Below are 20284 nucleotides of genomic sequence, written 5' to 3' on the forward strand. Positions count from 1 at the left end.
AAACTGAGGTCAAAACTCCATTTCTTAAAAAATTCTTCAAAAATTAATCCAACCTCTGTCCAATTGGTCCAATGAAGCATGTCGAACAGTTTACGCTGAAAACAAAAACTTCAGGCACAAAATACTCGCAACAGGCATCAAAAACTCGCAACATAGCCTGCAGACTGCCGGAAAAGAGCCGCTTGTGGCCCTCCATGGAATTGAAACAACCAAAGAAAGAAGATAGACAGATTGACCAACAGTCCTTTAATATATCACTAGACTTTCTGGGTCAGATTCGGATTGTCATTTTAATGAGACACATACGCTCTATAAGGAAAAAGCCCTATTAGAGCTTTTTCAAAATAAATATTCGAAATCAAAAACTCAAGACTCTAATACTCACGAATTAGGGTATATACGTGTGACACTACTTAGATGTGCACTATTGATCTTTAACTCGTAAATTTTCATACAAATTAAAGTTCATTAAAAGAGTTCAGAAGTCATTTTTTAGTGAGGTAAATCACGCAAATGACATAAAAGCAGAACAAATGACTTCAAGCGCACAAATTATAGCTGCAAAGCAGAAGTCACTAAAATAGAAAAAGTCAAGGGTCGCAAGAATCATCGACGGATACGTTGAATTAAAAAAGACCACGATGTCCCCAATAATAGCTGCCATTGCTTCGCGGCTATTAAAATTCAAAAGGCAAAATTTCAGGTAAAAGAGGTCACATCAACTATAATCTCACCTTTGTAAAAAATAGACCACGTATGTCCAAAATATTAATTGATTGGACCGATATTCTAACAGAAAGACAACTCAATCTGCACGCGGGTCAAAAACGTTAAAAAACTCCAAAACGTAGAGTAACGCGTTGATTTTTTAAATCTAATTCTCTAGCTCTCGCGCGAAGAAAAGCCTCAACAAGATTTAGTAGCCTGTTCTCTGACTTTATTTTCTTTTGGTTGACCTAAAAACTTGCCTTCACGTGCGGCATTGACTTTTGCATCCTGTTTAAATAAAATTCTACCAATCATCGAACCTAGCCGGAACAATCCGGAAAGTAGTCGACTTGGCCACATACTACAAATAAAACAACCGCTAAAACAAAACCGAAAAAATCTGCAAAAACTACAATTCACATCCTCGCAATTTTTTGGCTCAAAAATTAAATCAAAGCACGAAAAGGTTGAAACCAAGACAACAAAAAAAATCTTACGAGAAAAGGCTGAAAAAAAAATTAAGTGAAAATTTTTCCGTAGCAATTTTAATATATCATTTTTAACTTAACAAACAGTTTCTACTTTGGGATAGTGTCTCCATACACCCAGCCGAGCCATAACACAAACTATACCAGCGAACCATCTGTGTGCACAAACAAAATCTTAATTTACAATCGCTTGTCAAGTCAATCCAGATTAAAACTGTCAAGCGATATTTTGCCTAACAAAACCCACAAGTCTACAACAAATTTTCAGCCCTTTTATCCAGAGTAAATAAAATTATCTATAAAGAAAGAAAACCTTCAAAACTAGCGAACTAAAAGACGACAAAAATTTTTAAAAAAAACCGAGGTGAAAACTCCGTCGTTAATTCTTACAAAACATTCCAAAAAAATTAATTCATTCTGTGTCCAATTGGTCCCATAAAACATGTTGGACACTTAACGCAAAACAAAAACTTAAGACGCAAGATACTCTCCAAATTTATCAAAAACTCGCAACTAAGCCAGCAGATTGACGGAAAATAGCCGCGATAGTCACTTGAGCCCTTCCATCGAATTGCAACAACTAAAGACATTAGATAAACAGACTGACCACCAGTCCTTCAATAGACCACTGGACTTTTTGTGTTAGATTCGGATTGTCATTTTTATGAGACATATACGCTCTATAAGGAAAACGCCCTAATAGAGCTTTTTCAAAACTAAAACTCGAAATCAAAAACTCAAGACACTTATACTCAAGAATTAGGGATACGTTTCGCACTACTTAGATGCGCACTATTGATCTTTAACTAGTAAATTTTCAAAAAAATTAAAGTTCATTAAGTGAGTTCAGACGTCATTTTTTAGCGAGGTAAATCACGGAAATGACATAAAAGCAGAACAAATGAATTCAAGCGCACAAATTTAAGCTGCGAAGCAGAAGTCACTGAAATAGAAAAAGTCAATGGTCGCAAGAATCATCGACCAAGACGTTGAATTAAAAAAGACCACGATGTCCCCAATAATAGCTGCCATTGCTTCGCGGCTAATAAAATTCAAAAGGCAAAAATTCAGGTAAAAGAGGTCACATCAACTATAACCTCACCTTTGTAAAAATTAGACCTCGTATGTCCAAAATTTTAATTGATTGGACCGATATTCTAACAGAAAGACAACTCAATCTGCACGCGGGTCAAAAACGTTAAAAACTCCAAAACGTAGAGTAACGCGTTGGTTTTTTAAATCTACTTCTCTAGCTCTCGCGCGAAGAAAAGCCTCAACAAGATTTAGTAGCCTGTTCTCTGACTTTATTTTCATTTGGTTGACCTAAACACTTGCCTTCACGTGCGGAATTGACTTTTGCATCCTGTTTAAGTAAAATTTTACCAATCATCGAACCTAGCCGGAACAATCCGGAAAGTAGTCGACTTGGCCACATACTACAAATAAAAAACAACCGCTGAAACAAAACCGAAAAAATCTGCAAAAAATACAATTCACATCCTCGGAATTTTTTGGCTCAAAAATTAAATCAAAGCACGAAAAGGTTGAAACCAAGACAACAAAAAAAATCTTACGAAAGGCTGAAATAAAATTTAGTGAAAATTTTTCCGTAGCAATTTTAATATATCATTTTTAACTTAACAAACAGTTTCTACTTTGGGATAGTGTCTCCATACACCCAGCTGAGCCATAGCACAAACTATACCAGCGAACCATCTGTGTGCACAAACAAAATCTTAATTTACAATCGCTTGTCAAGTCAATCCAGAACAAAACTGTCAAGCGATATTTTGCCTAACAAAACCCACAAGTCTACAACAAATTTTCAGCCCTTTAATCCAGAGTAAATAAAATTATCTATAAAGAAAGAAAACCTTCAAAACTCGCGAACTAAAAGACGACAAAAATTTTAAAAAAAAACCGAGGTGAAAACTCCGTCCTTAACTCTTACAAAACATTCCAAAAAAATTAATTCATTCTGATAAGACGACAAAAATTTTTTAAAAAAACCGAGGTCAAAACTCCGTCGTTAATTCTTACAAAACATTCCATAAAAAATTAATTCATTCTGTTCCAATTCGTCCCATAAAACATGTTGAACACTTAACGCAAAACAAAAACTGAAGACGCAAGATACTCTCCAAATTTATCAAAAACTCGCAACAAAGCCAGCAGATTGCCGGAAAATAGCCGCGATAGTCGCTTGAGCCCTTCCATCGAATTGCAACAACTAAAGACATTAGATAAACAGACTGACCACCAGTCCTTCAATAGACCACTGGACTTTTTGTGTTAGATTCGGACTGTCATTTTTATGAGACATATACGCTCTATAAGGAAAACGCCCTAATAGAGCTTTTTCAAAAACTAAAACTCGAAATCAAAAACTCAAGACACTTATACTCAAGAATTAGGGATACGTTTCGCACTACTTAGATGCGCACTATTGATCTTTAACTAGTAAATTTTCAAAAAAATTAAAGTTCATTAAGTGAGTTCAGACGTCATTTTTTAGCGAGGTAAATCACGGAAATGACATAAAAGCAGAACAAATGACTTCAAGCGCACAAATTTAAGCTGCGAAGCAGAAGCCACTGAAATAGAAAAAGTCAATGGTCGCAAGAATCATCGACCAAGACGTTGAATTAAAAAAGACCACCATGTCCCCAATAGTAGCTGCCATCGCTTCGCGGCTAATAAAATTCAAAAGAGGCAACATTTCAGGTAAAAGAGGTCACATCAACTATAATCTCCCCTTTGTAAAAAATAGACCTCGTATGTCCAAAATTTTATTTGATTGGACCGATATTCTAACATAAAGACAACTCAAAATGCACGCGGGTCAAAAACGTTGTAAAACTCCAAAACGTAGAGTAACGCGTTAGTTTTTAAATCAACTTCTCTAGCTCTTGCGCCAAGAAAAGCCTCAACCAGATTTAGTAGCCTTTTCTCTGACTTTATTTTCATCTGGTTGACCTAAACACTTGCCTTCACGTGCGGCATTGACTTTTGCATCCTGTTTAAATGACAATTACCAATCAACGAACATAGCCGGAACACTCCGGAAAGTAGTCGACTTGGCCAAATACTACAAATAAAAAAAACAACCGCTAAACAAAACAAAACCGAATTAATAGCTAGACCTAGAATCATATATAAGGGCAAGAAAACAATGAACAAAAGAAATTCCTTTTACAATTGCTCCCAAACTTTTCTAAAATGTAGCGCTAAGCACCACTACTGTCAACTGAACTCTTAATACCCTGATTTCTTTAATTACCAATAATACGGAACGAAAAATCAATAACAAGAAAAGACTAAAGAACGCAAAAAAAGTCATTAAAAATAGGAACTTTAAGGACAATAAAGTACCCTTTAAACTATCAGTAAAGACTAAGAAGCCCGTAGGCATAAATATTAGCCTGAGAGTATCGACAAATTCCTGATAGAAAGAATAGACAGATCATATCACAAAATTAGTCCAAAACTTGATCAAGTTCAACAAAAAGAAAAACAATTTAAAACTTACAAATCAACTCAAAAGATCCGATTTTGATTGAAAGGGACAAATTGCAAGCTAAACTTCCCTTTGGCCCAAAATACTGACATAAATCTTCAGAAAAACTTCTAAAAGAACAAACTTTCAAATAAAACAGCTTCTAAATGGATCTGAAAGTTTTAAAAAAATGTTCAAGACGCACAGAAACAAAGTAATGCTAAAAAAACCAATTTTACCAAAAGGTTCTCCTAAAAACTAAAAACTGCTCCAAAATCTCTGACTATGAACATGAAATTTTTGATTTGACAGAAACTTTCTCACCCTTAATTGCGCTCTCGCTCGAAAAGCGGTTTGGACAATATAATCTCTTCTTTAAAAAACATCTTAGAAGTTATTCACTTTTCTAACTTCTAGTTTCGATGTTCGCGCCAATTTGATCTTGAAAATGGCTAGTACCTAATACAGAAAATCAGCTTACTTCCAATAAAGATGCAGTACCCTAAATTGAGTTCAAAAATTAATTATTTATTCAAAAAAAGTACACAAACAGATAAATTTTCTCTCATGCAGTTACGAATAACAATTCTTTACACATTACCGGCTAGAAAAAATACGCTCGGAAACTTTCTTAAAAAACCGCTAACAAAATTGCCAAAAATAATTAAACTTTTCCCAATATCAAAAAAAATTAAACAGGAACATAGGAGAAAGTTTTTTGTGACCACCCCAAGTCTTGTGTTTGAATATAAAAAATTGCTGCTACAACATATACAAGACAATGAATATCTCATATATCAAAATAATTGTCCTTGCTCAGCTTTCAGCGAATTCTTTTGACTTTTCCGTGAATCAACTGATTTTTTTGCGCAGAGAAATGCAAAGAAAAAAATCCAAAATGCCCGAATGGCTTAATAGCCGTTTGAAGAATTTACGAAGCAAGCCAAACGAGGCACACTCCAAATGGATAAGAGAAACAAAACAAGAAATTACTTGAGTAGTTGAGAAATCGAAGACAATTGCTTGAGCGGGAAATAAAAATGGCAAAAAAGTCCAATCTGAATAAACTAATTTTTGTTTAGGAAATTCTCGACAGACTCTCAAAATTCTCAATAAGTTGAAAGGCAAAGCTTCAAATTCAATTAAAATACCGCTTCTGAGCTCATGTTTCAACGACAAAAATGAACCAACAGAAGAAGGTAGTGCAATTCTTTTCAATAATTTCTTCGCTACTATTGGATATAACATACGTAAACACCTTAAAAAAAGCCTTTGACTCCAAATTTTTTAATCTGAAGAAACCTTTATGTTTTTTTCCACCAGACAACTAGAATCGAAGTGATAGAATTGTAGCGCAGCTGAACAACAAATATTTGTCAGGCGATGATCAAAAAAATAATAATCTTATTAAAACTTCGGTGGAAATGGTAAGACAAAACTTAGTCTTCTAGATTAATTTTTCTTTACAGAGGTGAATTTTCCCAAAGGAATTAGCAAACGCAAAAGTTTTCCCCCTACATAAAGGAGATTGCAAACTAGAAGAAAACAACTATCGACAAATTTTACTTTTAAATACCTGGAGTAAAGATTATGAGCCTGTTGTTTTTAATCAGATTTACTATTACTTCGAATCACGACAACTCTTTTACTGCAAACAAACTGGCTTTAGGTCTAAACAGAAGAGTAGCTATGGCGATCTTTTGTTTTTTGGGATTCGAAGAGTCCTTTCGGTTGACTCGAAGAGACGTTTTTGGTGTTTTTATTTTTACGACTCGAAGAGGCGTTATGCTTTTCTAGTTTTTGGGACCCCGAGAGCTGTCATGGTTTTTTGTTTCTTTGCCCAGCAAGGCTAGATTATGGACTACTGGTTGTTCAACCGGCAAAATTGATAGCAAAAGTCAAATGGAAAATGTGGGGGTTTTACTGCTATATTTGCTGCTTGTTCAACAGGTAAAATTGATTGTAACTTTACTCACTGGCACCGTCAGCTAGAGTTCACTTATGTAAATTGAAAGTATTGCTTGAAATGAGAATTGAAGAGGGGCGCAAATCGATCTCAGGCTAATTAAGTTGGAAATTGATTGTAGTTTAATTAATATCAAATAGTTTAATGTTGAAGAAAAAAAGAATTAATTTCGTTATTGTAATACAAGTCAACAATAAGAGGAGAGATAAAGAGATCATGCGGATCTGCTATTTCAATCTGTCACTAACTACAAATTAACATAGTCATTTAACAAGTAGGATGTATTAAATACCTATTAGCATCGTTTAAATTGAGTACATCTCGAACTAGCAAACAATTGGAGTAGTTTTCAAGATATGTATATCTAAAGAAATTAATGGGAAGTCCAGCGAGAAAAGAAATTTGTTACTATAAGAGATGATCCACAGATTGACTAGTCATCATACTGCAGTCGAAATAATTTTTTGATTTTCAAATAATCAAGATGGTTGATTTTTATTCGAATATGAACCTTGTTAGTTCATAATTATTGACTGAATAGGAGTTGTTTTACTTGATGGCAAAAATTGGATCATTTCTTTCCAGAAGACGCGTTGTTGATGCGTTGTTTGAATTTTGAGAAAGTGAGAATGGGACAGAGCTCCTCAAACGTTTTTTTTTCACAACTAAAGAAAGCTTTTGACAATTAACCGCGGTATCTTACTTCATAATTTTGAGAGATACGGACTAAGAGGTAATTGTTTGGGTTGGTTAAAATCATATTTCGAAAAAAATATATCAAACATAAACCGAAAAATGTCGGAACAATTGCTCTTGAACGACAGGCGAGGCAATTAAATTCAGTGGCTGTAGCCTAGATCAATTTTTCTTTATGGGTGCAAAAACTTCTCCCCAGCCGGGATTCGAACCACTGACCTCCCGATCCACAGCCACGAACACCAACCACTGCGCTACAGATCACACAACTCTCCTATTCTGCAACCGATTTTATATTAGCTTTACTTCAGAGCAATAGAGATCACTCAAAAATGAAGAACGAAAGCGTGAAAAAGTCACTTAAGTCAAAGAATGTTCTAGAAGAAAAGCGCAAAATTGTCAAGCGAAAAAAATGCATAAAAAAGACACACACGTTTACAATAATTGCTAAGAACTTTGTTCAAGAGCAATTAAAAAGTTGAAGTAAATGGAGTATCAGAAACTTGGGAGAGATATTAACCCAGAAGCTCCTCATGGATCAAATTTAGGACCGTTGTTATTTCTCATTTATGACATGCCAAACGCCTATAATAGTGTTAATCAGGTCTTGAAGCAATCAACAATTAGCTCGAAAGGAACAAAATAGTACTAAACCAAGAAAAAACAGTTCAGATGAATCTGAATTCACTACACGCAGAAACAAAACTTTACCTGAACTCTGATAATATACCCGTGAAACCAGTGTGCAAATACTTAGGAATAAACTTAGATTAAAAAACTGATTTCAGTCACGTATTCACTATGTGACAGAAAGACTCAGTAAGCAATATGGGATCGTTTCAGTTAGCAACGTGGTATGTAAGCTAAGACACTATATACAACAGAAAGCTGTTAGAATATAATATTACTAATGTTGCTTCTATTTTGCAGTATGGTGCTTAAGTTTAATGCTGCTGCAGCTACTCGTCTCTAAACCTATCTCCCTGTTACAAAAAAGATAATTAAGCTTATTCACTTCAGAAACAAAAGCGAACACTGCGACGACACTAAACGAAAGATCGATAAAATTCAATTCGGTTTCGAGGTGCTAAACTTTATAACAGACTGATTAAAATTGGAGTTATTTCATTATACTTCGATTTGTCTTCTGGAAAGAAATGATCCAATTTTTGCCATCAAGTAAAACAACTCCTATTCAGTCAATAATTATGAACTAACAAGGTTCATATTCGAATAAAAATCAACCTTCTTGATTATTTGAAAATCAAAAAATTATTTCGACTGCAGTATGATGACTAGTCAATCTGTGGATCATCTCTTATAGTAACAAATTTCTTTTCTCGCTGGACTTCCCATTAATTTCTTTAGATATACATATCTTGAAAACTACTCCAATTGTTTGCTAGTTCGAGATGTACTCAATTTAAACGATGCTAATAGGTATTTAATACATCCTACTTGTTAAATGACTATGTTAATTTGTAGTTAGTGACAGATTGAAATAGCAGATCCGCATGATCTCTTTATCTCTCCTCTTATTGTTGACTTGTATTACAATAACGAAATTAATTCTTTTTTTCAACATTAAACTATTTGATATTAATTAAACTACAATCAATTTCCAACTTAATTAGCCTGAGATCGATTTGCGCCCCTCTTCAATTCTCATTTCAAGCAATACTTTCAATTTACATAAGTGAACTCTAGCTTACGGTGCCAGTGAGTAAAGTTACAATCAATTTTACCTGTTGAACAAGCAGCAAATTTAGCAGTAAAACCCCCACATTTTCTATTTGACTTTTGCTATCAATTTTGCCGGTTGAACAACCAGTAGTCCATAATCTAGCCTTGCTGGGCAAAGAAACAAAAAACCATGACAGCTCTCGGGGTCCCAAAAACTAGAAAAGCATAACGCCTCTTCGAGTCGTAAAAATAAAAACACCAAAAACGTCTCTTCGAGTCAACTGAAAGGACTCTTCGAATCCCAAAAAAGATCACCATAGCTACTCTTCTGTTCCTAAAAATAGACCTCTGCAGAAGAATCGATCAAGTCGGCTTATAAAGGTCCTTTTTCTCACAAAATAGGACATAGCTAAAAAAAACTCAGACCTTTCTTATCAATTGTCGTCTTCGAGTTGAAAAAGTTGCTTTTAAAAGGAAAGTGTAAAGATAACCCATTTAAGCCGGCCGATACGTTCTCAATCGAATCGTTCAGTACAATAAACGCTATCAAATTCACGTTCTCGAAACGTGATAAAAAACCAGTTCATACATCAGACAAAGTCTCAAAATGTTACGACAAACATTGTCCGGAACGAAAGACAAGGCTTGAACATTGCACCAGTCTTTGATTGAGTACAATAACAGTTTTTACTTTAGATAACCCTGACCAGCTGCTGATTGAAAAATTAACAACAAAAACTAAACTGAACTTGGACCGAATGTTATTAGGGCAAGTGTTCGGCTACGTAACCATTTCTAGTGTTAACCAGCACAATGATTTTAACCTACGGAAAGCCTAAATGCAGTCGATTGAGATACAGAATGGGAGGGATTCAACTTCCACCAAGAAAAAAGGCAAGAGTCAAAAAGTTCAGTTCTGACTGCAAACAATAACACGCAAAGTTGATTATATTTTTCTCACGGCGACTTTAAGCTAATCTTCGCGTACGTAAGCTACATAATTTAATTCGGCCAACAATATTGAATGTCTGTAATCGTTTGCCTGTTTCCACTTCGATTTGATAAGACCTTTAAATTTTACATTGATTTGACTATTTCAACGTAACCTTAAACACACTGTGTTCAATTATCAGGTTGGGCAGTATCTCTTACTCTGCGTTACCTTATAGTCGCCGTCTCTCGTGAGGTCAGCCAGAGCAATACAAGATGAGAATGTGTGGATTTGTGCCACTGGGTCGTTGAATGCAGTGAGGAACTTTGCATTGGTTTCCCTCCTGTGAACAAAACAACCAATCATCAGGTAGAAAGAGTATTCGCTCCTGTCGAGCTCGGAATAAAGGTAACAAAACATAAAGACTAACATCAGAAAAATTGCTCTCGAATGACCGGCGGGACAATTATTTAATTCAGGGGCTGTAGCCAGATTAATATTTCTTTATGGGTGCCAAAACATCAGCCAAAGGTAGGGTTCGCACCCCACCCTCCTGCGTCCGATTGCGTAACCTCAACTGAGGTATTAACCACTCGTCTTTCAGGGCCTTGTAATCCTCTCTCTAACAATCGGTTTTGTTTGAACAAGGGACTTTTTTTCGGAGTGAGAGCAATTGAAATCACTCAAAAATCACGAAGTGCATGAAAAAGTCACTTCAGAAGTCAAAGATTATTCTAGAAGAAAAGCGCAATTGTGGTCGAGCCAAAAATCCTATAACAAAAGACACACACGTGTTTACAATAATTGCTTCTCATTCGAGAGCAATTAAACACTCTTAGTAATCTTAATTCAAAACGAGCAATTTAATAAGCAATTCAAGCGAATCAAGTCTTTCACATCACTTTTTCGATTCTGGCGTTTTGTCCACCTTTCAGTATTACTCTGAAAAGTTGAAAGTAAGGAAAAGCAAAGCAAAGCATGAGATGTTTGTTTTAAATGAGCCGTCTGGAGAAATTAGTTGGTATTTTAAGGCCCAAAAATTATAGCAACAACAACTGCTGAAGCAGAGTTTGTCTGTTGTTGAGGCAAGCAAAGAAACTATTCACCTAAGTGGAATTCTGGAGGACTTAGGAATTACCCGTAAGTTACCCAGGAAAATTTTTTGGGGATAATCAAGTTTGTATTCCTCTAAGCACGCGTTCTATACATCATGGAAAAACTACACACTTAACAATAAAACTGCACTTGGTGCAAATACTGGTAGAAAACCAGAAACTTGAACTGTTTTACTTGACAACAGAAAGTTCTGACTAAATCGATTGAAATAAAACAAACATATTTTGAAACATTTCTCCTTTTTGAAACCTAGCTCGAACGGAGGGATTTCAGCATGACTCGCAAAAGTTAAAAGCGAGAATTAAGAAAACAAAGCATAAACTTTGAGCTAACTTCACATATCCAGATCAGACTGGGCGGGTAATCTATACTATTTATATAAGCTCTTACTGCATATGTTTGCCAACCATAATCGAACAACACTGAATTGAATATTCAACTGGTGCGTACTTCTGCCTGCCCCTCTAACCCTGTCAATATGATTATTGATCAATTCAAAGCCGCTCACCATTTTATACTGATAAGTTTAAAAACCAACATTTTTCATCCTAAAACCGTCTTAATTAATAGGTTTCTTAATTAGGTTTAGTTAAAATTATGTCAAACAAACTTTTTGCGAGCATTCTACGTATATGAGAACTAATAGCGCTTGTTGTTTTTTTGTTTCACTGATGGCAGATCAAGGATACGTTAGCTATATTCTACCAATTTGCCCGGTTCAATACCTTCTGAACAAGCAGATTACATTGCGTAATCAGTTCCAACAAAACGGTCAAATCTATGTCGTATTAAATACCAAATCCTTACAAAATAACTGCAATGACTTCCAGAATCATTGCGTCTCTGCTATAGTGAAATAATCTGGTCTCTGAAGCTACTATCATCTGATGAAGGTAGTAAAAAGCATTTAACTTACTTTAGCTTGTCCTCTTTCTCACTCAGTATCTTTGCACTGTCCAACACTTGCTGACTGTTGCTAGCTCCACTCCCCCCTCCACCAGATACGGTCACCGGAGACTGGGTACCCTTCATACTTGAATTGGAAACAGGTGCCGTTCCAGATGCAGCCATGATCATCAACGTCAATTCATACAATAGACTAATTCAGCTTCTGAAAACTGTACGCATCGCAGTTTCTAATCAGGTCGCCGATTATTATTTTGCTAGAAATTGGAGCAATTTTGCTGCATTTCTGATCAAAACCAGATTGCTCTGCTGCTGCACATTAGTCAACTGAAATTAAGTTTCGAGTTCTTAGTTCATCATGAAAACTTCATTACTGAAACATCGCTAAAACTTTAGTGCTGTGCCCCCACTATACACACTATTGAGAATAGCTGAAGTGTACAAAAAAAACAAATATTTGGTCACTTTCAAATTAGGTGGCTTCCTAGAAATCTGGCCGATTATACACCATTTGTTTCGACCGCGGTACACGTTTAACGCAGACGTGTTAAAATGTACACGTTTTACAGCAGAAAAAATATTGTAAAATATTGAAAAATATTGAAAAAGAAGAAATTATTGTTAAATTCATGAGACAGTCTTAAGAGCAATATCGTCATAATCGTATTTTCAACCATTTAGTCCAAAAATACAATTGGAAGAAGATATTGTAACAATAATGTGACCTGAGAGCATCTCTCGTGCCCACTCGAGGAAACTGGTCTTTTGTAAAGATTTTCATCAGAAAATCCTTTTTTGTTTCTTTTACACGGCAACGATGAGAAAGAATTGACAGAGTAAGCTGAACAATATCAACAGTTGAATATACAAGACTAGCAAATGCTCATTTTGTTCGAAAAACCTGAAACAAATCAGAAAAATAGCAACATTTAAGATGTTTTTGCGTTTTAAGCGCGGAAAAGGGGAAAATAAGCTTCTGAACAACGAAAACATCAGTTGATAGATTAACGCAGACACAAACGCAAAGCTTCCTTTTCAATAACTACCTGCAAAAAAAATCGTTTTCAAACCCTGCCAAATTGATCATTGATCGGTTCAAAGCCGCGCACCATTCTTTATTGATAAATTTAAAAACCAAAATTGTTCATCCTAAAACTCTTAATTAATAGGTTTCTTAAAAAGGTTTACTTAAAATTAAGTTAAACGAACATTTTGCAAGCATTCTACCTGCGAAAAATCATTTTCAAAAACACGTTTTAACAAAACAGTTTTCCGAAAAAAAAACAAGTTCTACGATTTCGAACTTTTTATCTGCTCTCGAACGAAGTTTGAAGCAATTATTGTTTAAATGCCTTTTTAATGAAAATTTTTGCTTAACCATTCTAGAACACTGTTCTAAAACACTTTCTAAAAGTGACTTTGAATTTTTATTTTGATTTATTGCACGCATAAAAAAATTTCTAAGCCCCACCCCTATAAATTTAAATGCCCCTGCTGTCGTGCGCGAGTTATTTGTTCGACTTTCGACATTAGTGCGTTTATATTTTAAGTTCATTTTCTTGGTAAAATGTGACAGCCTTGAGTGATTGAATGCGATATTTAGACAAGATATAAAGCATGGATGAGAATTTTTTGTATAATTGCAATTTTGCTTTGACCTCATGTACCATCACGATGATCCCCATTCTCTTTGTTATAAGAGTCTATTTTCCAAATTAATCATTAATGAGATAATAATCGATCCTCAGACTGTTGGGTTGTGATATACTTTTGACTAATTTACAAAAACCTCGTTCGGCAGGAAAACGAGGAAAAGGAAATAAAAACGATTAAAAATAATGCATAATGATTCGAAATGGTGAGTGGGAGCGCCACCGATGTGCTCCCATAAGTAACGGTAAAATTAACCGAAAAAAACTTTGAAAACATTTAAACATTGAGTACATTTATTACTCATCATTGAACTTCTTTCCTCTCTCACATCCTCCCCAAGTTTGTAATTTGTCAGACTTCCTCGGCAAAACCATGTTCAGAAATTTGCAGTGAAATTTGACTGAAGCAGCAAAAACATATGAACTCAAAATCATTTCCTTCCAAAACGTACTATTACATTGATTTAATTATCAATTCTACTATAGCTCAAACAATACTTTCTCAACGGTTCATATTTGAAATTGTGTGAAGGCTCATTTGAAAAGGGAATCGGATATTTCTTCAGTATAACTATTTGACAGCTGCAAAATCTTCAAAACAAAAACATCGATCGAACGTTTTTTCTCTTGATAGACAAAAGCAAAAATTTTCATTAATGCTTACAGCGGCGAAGATGTCAAATAGAACATAGAGCAAAAAAACCTAAGGAAAAAACTGAGTTATAAATTTCAGAAAGTGACTTAGATTTGCGCTGTAAAGATGATAAGCTAACTGAATCCTTGATTCTATTAAGTATCTCATTATAGAGTGTATCAATCCGGATCTTTTGCCATGAAGAGATTGACTAGATGTCTCAGAATACTGACCAATAATTTTTGAAATATTAAGGAGAATATAACACACGCTCAAATTGCGGTATATTTTCAGAAAAAGCAATTCATGTCATAAAAATTATTCATGCTACTCTTGTTGATCCATCATAAGGTTTTAAATCAATATCACATTTGCAGACGACCTATATGAACAAAAAAAATGTTCTCTCGGAGATTAAGAACGAATCGAAACACGCCCGAATTATTATTGAACTCACCCAATGAGAGGAGTCTTTTCTGAAGCAATGCCATCCAACAGATGGGGACTTGAGCTCAGTTCAATAATGCGAGGAAACTTAAAAAACGAGAGTTAAAAGGCTGAGGAAGAGAGGAAGAAACATCAAAGATCGGAGAAAACATTAAGATTGGAAATAAGAAATAATCTGCAAACATTTAAAATTTAGATCAAGATAAACCAAGATTATTTAATAATAGAGACCACGCAGATTGCAGTAATTCAAATTTTATATTCAGAAAAAAATCGAAATAAACGATTCCCTCTCCCGCTAGTATCAAAATGAAATAGGTGTTCATCAGGTCAACTCTTCATTAAAATTGAAGATATGTCTTCATTAAAAGTGATTACTCAAACTTCAACGATTGCAAAATGCTGAGCACTATACTGTTTTCAGCTTGCAAGATGAAAAACTCCACAACACAAATTTGAAAGTAAATTTTTAGGGGCAAGCAATTATTCCAAAGACCACGAACTTCATTTAAACACCTATAAGTCTGACTAAAATGGCTTCTGCAAACCATACCATGATCGATGGAATTTCCCAGACACAATTCTATTAGACAATCAAAAACATTAAGCACTAATTGAGAACTGAAGCAAAAATATAGGACTCATATTTGAATGTCAAAAATCAGGCAAGAAAATGGTTATAGGCATTCAAACGATGGAATTCAAATACAACGAAAAATCAGCGCGCTGCGAAAAAAATTAATTCTGCTTTTAAATATTATTCCACCATCTAGTTTAAATTTTGACGGACCAATATTTAATGGCATCAGAAAAACTATTATGATTAAAAATGTAGTTAATTGGGGTCTGTTGATCATGCATCAAATTATCATCTGAGCTGTGCCTTCAAAACAAGTACTCAGTTTTCCACACAGCATTGAGGAGAGCTCTAATATATCTATACGAAAACAATGAAGGGATTAAAAAAATTCAATCAAATTATTTCAATCTTTCAATTTTAATAAGCAAACGAACAATAAGTTTTCAAGACTACAGATGTTTATCTTTTCTGTGGAAATCTTCTTTCCATCTCACATCACTGATGTTGAACTCCTTACCTGCAGTTTTGAGTGTAGCAGCGTTATGGATTTCCAATTCAAACAATCAGACTTGCTTATGAGTTTGATTCATTAAATTTCTCTTATTCTAATTACGGGTACTTTCTACTCTTTCACTTCGAAATAATGATGGTTTTCACTGAAAACAGAATTAAAAGTTCTCTTTGTAAACTAAAATTTCAGTGACGAATGAATGCCATTTTCCTATTAAAAAAAAGTTTTCTACAAAATGAGCAACATTAAGTATTTTTTGAAAAATGGACAAAAAATCGACCATCGTATTTGGGAGACTCTTTGTCCCATGTCACTTACTACACAAACAATAAAGGGATTTTGTTGAAGATTCCACAAGATAAAACAAAATAGACAAAAATATAACGATTGGCAGCGTGTAATTATTTCGATAACTTCAAAGTTTTGTAAAACTTTGCAGTTTCAGAGAAAAAATCTCGCTGAGTTCAATTTAAAGATTCATCAACTAATAACACAACTAATTTGCTCTATGAAAATTCTTATAGCTAATCTCGTTGATTTTGTTCTTTTTTTAATAAATCGTTCGTTTTAACTACAGCGAAAGTTCAAACAATTTAAAATCAGTCCAAAGAATATCAATTAACCTAAATTAGCATCCGGACAAGAACTGACAAGTGTGTGAAACTAAAAATCATAGTAGTTTAAGGCCTGAACTCCAATCGAAAAAAAATGTCCTGTGAGCAAAAGTAAAAAAAAATTAAAAAAACTAACATTTTCTCCAAAGAACCAGCGGTGTCAAAATGATCCAGAACAATGTTCACACAATAGATTTTAATTTAACGCATTTTTGAAACGCTTGTTTGTTTAGAATAAGTTTGAAAATTAGTGAAGTCCAAGCCTACAAACACGTAAGTACATATTAACAACCGAAAATATCATAGCATACAAATTCACAAAGCAGGTAACAGTGCGGACATAATCAATCACAGATTTTGAAAATAAACAGCCAAAATTTTCTAAAATTTTATGAAAAGCGATAGCATGAAGGCCAGCAGCTGTTCATTGAAAGGTACCAAACTTCAGCTATACATCATTAGAGCGAAGTTATAACAATTAGTAGCACGCAGGACAAAAGAAGAGAAAAAGATGCGAAGATAAAACGAAGCAAAAACAAGAAGTGAAATTGCGGCGCGTGAAAAGTCTCGAAAAACCAAAATTTGTTTGAACACAAATTTCTCACTCCACTTTAAAAGCAGTGGGAAATTTTATATTGCTGTTAAGTAATTTAAACGTGCTGTGTTAAAACAAAATTTCCCATCAAAAACCCAAAAGAATCACAATATTTGGTACCTAAGAGAAACCTTCCGTGACTTTTAAGAGACAAGCGTCTGTTCAGCTTTCTTCGATACTTGTGTCATCAAATTTCAACTCTTTCTAGCCAAAACTTAGTAAAGAGTTACGCTGCAGGTTATCAGAAAGATGGTGGGAAACTAAAAAACAGAGCAAAAACCAATTAAAATTAGCTAAAATTTTGAAGCTTAAGAATTCAAAACAGTTTTAATGCCATTAAAATATAACCAACAAATTAACCCAAGCGTACGCTTTGAAAATATAATTGGCCCACAAAAGAAAAAATCGAAAAAGACAAGTATTTTCGAAGATTGTGAACAAAAAAAAAGAGCACCAATACAATCCAAATTTTCTCAATTGTAAAGAAAAAAAAACGAAAACTGCAAAGGTTGCCACAATTTTTGTTGCAGTTTCAAACTAAATTTTATGTACCTAATAAATTGGCACAAAAAGACAATATTGCCTGTACAAGATCCCTATGATCAGTGATCAATGTCAATTAAATGTCCATTTGACGAAAGAAAACAGGCAAAGGAACGTGAAAAACTGCCTCTTTTAGCGCTCAAAAACTTCGGAAACTGACCTTCCATTTCAAATTCAGGCTTTTCAACTATTTTCAGCACCCTTAGTAAAGCAAGTGTTTAAAAAACAGCTTAGGCACTCTAATGCAACTTTATGCCACATGGCTTTATCCCGTTCCAAAGGCTCAAACATAACCAACAAACGTCGGGAAAATTTCTCTCAAAAGACCGTCGAGCATTCGCCTTCGATGGAACTACCCTTCAGACCATGGAATTGTCTCCTCGAAATAGTTTTGGTGAATCGCATACTTAAAGACTAGTAAGGTGTAGGGCTCAAAGAACTCAATGCCTTCCGGGCGTTACCTGTTTATCCCGCTTTTGAAGAGGAAAAGAAAAAAGTAAGACAAAAAATTGCATAAAAAGACCCCATGACTAATATAATTGATGCACACATCGTTTGAGATCAAAAAAAATGGGTGAAAAAATTGAGGGAGCACCAATACAATCCCACTTCTTTCAATTGTAAAAAGACAGCGGCATCGGGAGGGGCCAGGAGGGGCATCGTCAACATGGGAGAATGGGGCAAGTAACGCGGATAAATCTGTGCAGTGTGGTAATGTAGGACTGATGGTAGTAAGTCCAGCCATTTGGCTCTCACTACTGGTCTTTCTCATAGGTCAATCACTTTCAAGTCCGTGGTGTTCGTACAGCAGCTTACGCCATGTGGTCCTACTTGACATTTGGGACAGCGGTTATCAACACAGTCACAGATCCTACTCAAGAGTTTTGCAGAGGGCAGTATCCAAATTTAATGTGCTAATCGGATACGTGCAATTCGTGGCAGCTTTTCTTCTTGATGAGAGCGCATTTTTGTACTCTTTGCGACTTAATTGCTCTTTATTGTTTATGTGTTGTCTCACGCGCTCCCTATAAGTATCAATTAGTGTCGGTCTCATGTTCAATAACCAGTTGAAGTGGTTTGAAGTGGTACAGAAATCTCAGCTAAGATTTCTGTAAGAGCTTTAACAGGCAGCATTTAACCCTCACTGTGTAAGTCGTTGATGCCAGACAATTTTACACCGCAAGTAATTGTGAAGAGCAATGCTTTGTTGTGTTTGCAAGTGGTTCGAGTTTGTATTGCTTATTGTGGAAGTCCAAATGGGAGCACGGAAGTTCAGGACGCTCCGAATGATAGCTTTAAGTTACAGAGTGACATTTAAAACCAAAAATGGTAATTAAAACCAAAGGAAGAAATAGCCTTTTTACTTCTTTCACTATTAAGGACCCCTTACACCAGCAATCACAGCCGCTGACCCTCATTTTTTTTACGTGTCGCATATGACCCCAACTTGCTTCTTCGTCCGGGGCAGCGTAATTTTTGAATGAGTAGCCGCAGAATTTCATGTTCGTTTCTGACAAGTCTTTTTATCAAGTTTTTCAAAATTGAATAACTCACACACTTCACACGAATTGCTGAATTGCTCGCAATAAACTACCGGGGGTTGGCACCACAAACTCCCAAAGCCTTTTTGGTGAGTTTTTTTAAAGAAAAAAAAGACAGAACTAAATCTCATTGAGGGTTTTTTAAGATTATGCAGATTACCATTAAAAGAATAATAGGCTAAGATAATTGGTAAACAAGTCATTGACGTATACAAAATATGTGAGCAGGTAAACAAAAAAAAGTAGAATACAAAAATTTCTAAAAATAATTAAAGTTCAAGTCATGGCATCACTTGGTAAATGATGTGCAAAACAAAAACCGCATAACTTTTAGCATGCAAAAGTGCTCTAAAGAATTATTTGATAGCCATTGCTGTTGATAATACAAACAGCAATCTCGCTGATTTGATTAACTTTTCATTGAAATAAAAGTTTTTTTTTTATCTGCAGCAACTTTTTAACTCCTCTTTTTTGTCAATAATCACTAAGACTCAATAGAGGGATTTTTCGTTAAAAAATCACATATCAATTGCTAAGTTATTTCAATTAATGAGTGGTTTCCAATTGAAGTTATCAATTTTTTAAATTGATTTATTATAATGGTTTTTTTTGCGTCTTTTGACAGGCATTTGAGGACAGAAAAAGGCTGAAACAAAATACAGGGATCTTTTGGCATAAATCGAATATGAAATGATTAGTGTTTTCTGTTCCAATTGATGAGTGATTTCAAAATGAATTTAGCAAATGATATTATTCATTTCAGTTGATTTAATAATTTTTCTCTGATTACAGGTGCCTATTGAAAAGTGTCAATTGACAGGTGTATTTTTCTCTGATTATTCATTTCAGTTGATTCAATATTTTTTTTTCTGATTACAGGTGCCTATTGAAAAGTGTCAATTGACAGGTGTATTTTGACTTTTTACTGAAGAATCGCTATTCATCCTTAGCAATTTTTTACATATTGACACTGTTCTGAATACCTTAAAGTAAAAAATTTTACCACGCTTGAGGCGATAAAAATATTTCTTTAATCAGTTTGTTTTTACGAAATTGATATATTTCTAGGACTTGTGTCCACTGACAGGTGTCTACTGATTTTTTTACTGAAAATTTTTAACGGATATTTAGGACAAAGAAAAGGAGTTCGCAGCTCTTCAAAAACACTCAATTCAGA

General features: G+C 34.7%; 1 protein-coding gene across 1 annotated transcript in view; it reads right to left on the bottom strand.

The window, feature by feature from the left end:
* The window catches only part of LOC142346286 (BBSome complex member BBS1-like), a 176788-nt gene extending 164440 nt beyond the window's left edge, over positions 1 to 12348 (bottom strand). The window contains exons 1-2 of the mRNA XM_075398800.1: positions 12001 to 12348; positions 10200 to 10311 (exon numbers count right to left, since the gene is read on the bottom strand). Of these exons, the coding sequence (XP_075254915.1) occupies positions 10200 to 10311; positions 12001 to 12161 (273 nt within the window). The 5' untranslated portion in view covers positions 12162 to 12348. The remainder of the gene's footprint in view (positions 1 to 10199; positions 10312 to 12000) is intronic.
* Positions 12349 to 20284: the final 7936 nt, after the last annotated feature.

This window comes from Convolutriloba macropyga, chromosome 9, assembly GCF_964194025.1.
Source record: "Convolutriloba macropyga chromosome 9, txConMacr16.3, whole genome shotgun sequence".
Lineage (NCBI taxonomy): Eukaryota > Metazoa > Xenacoelomorpha > Acoela > Convolutidae > Convolutriloba > Convolutriloba macropyga.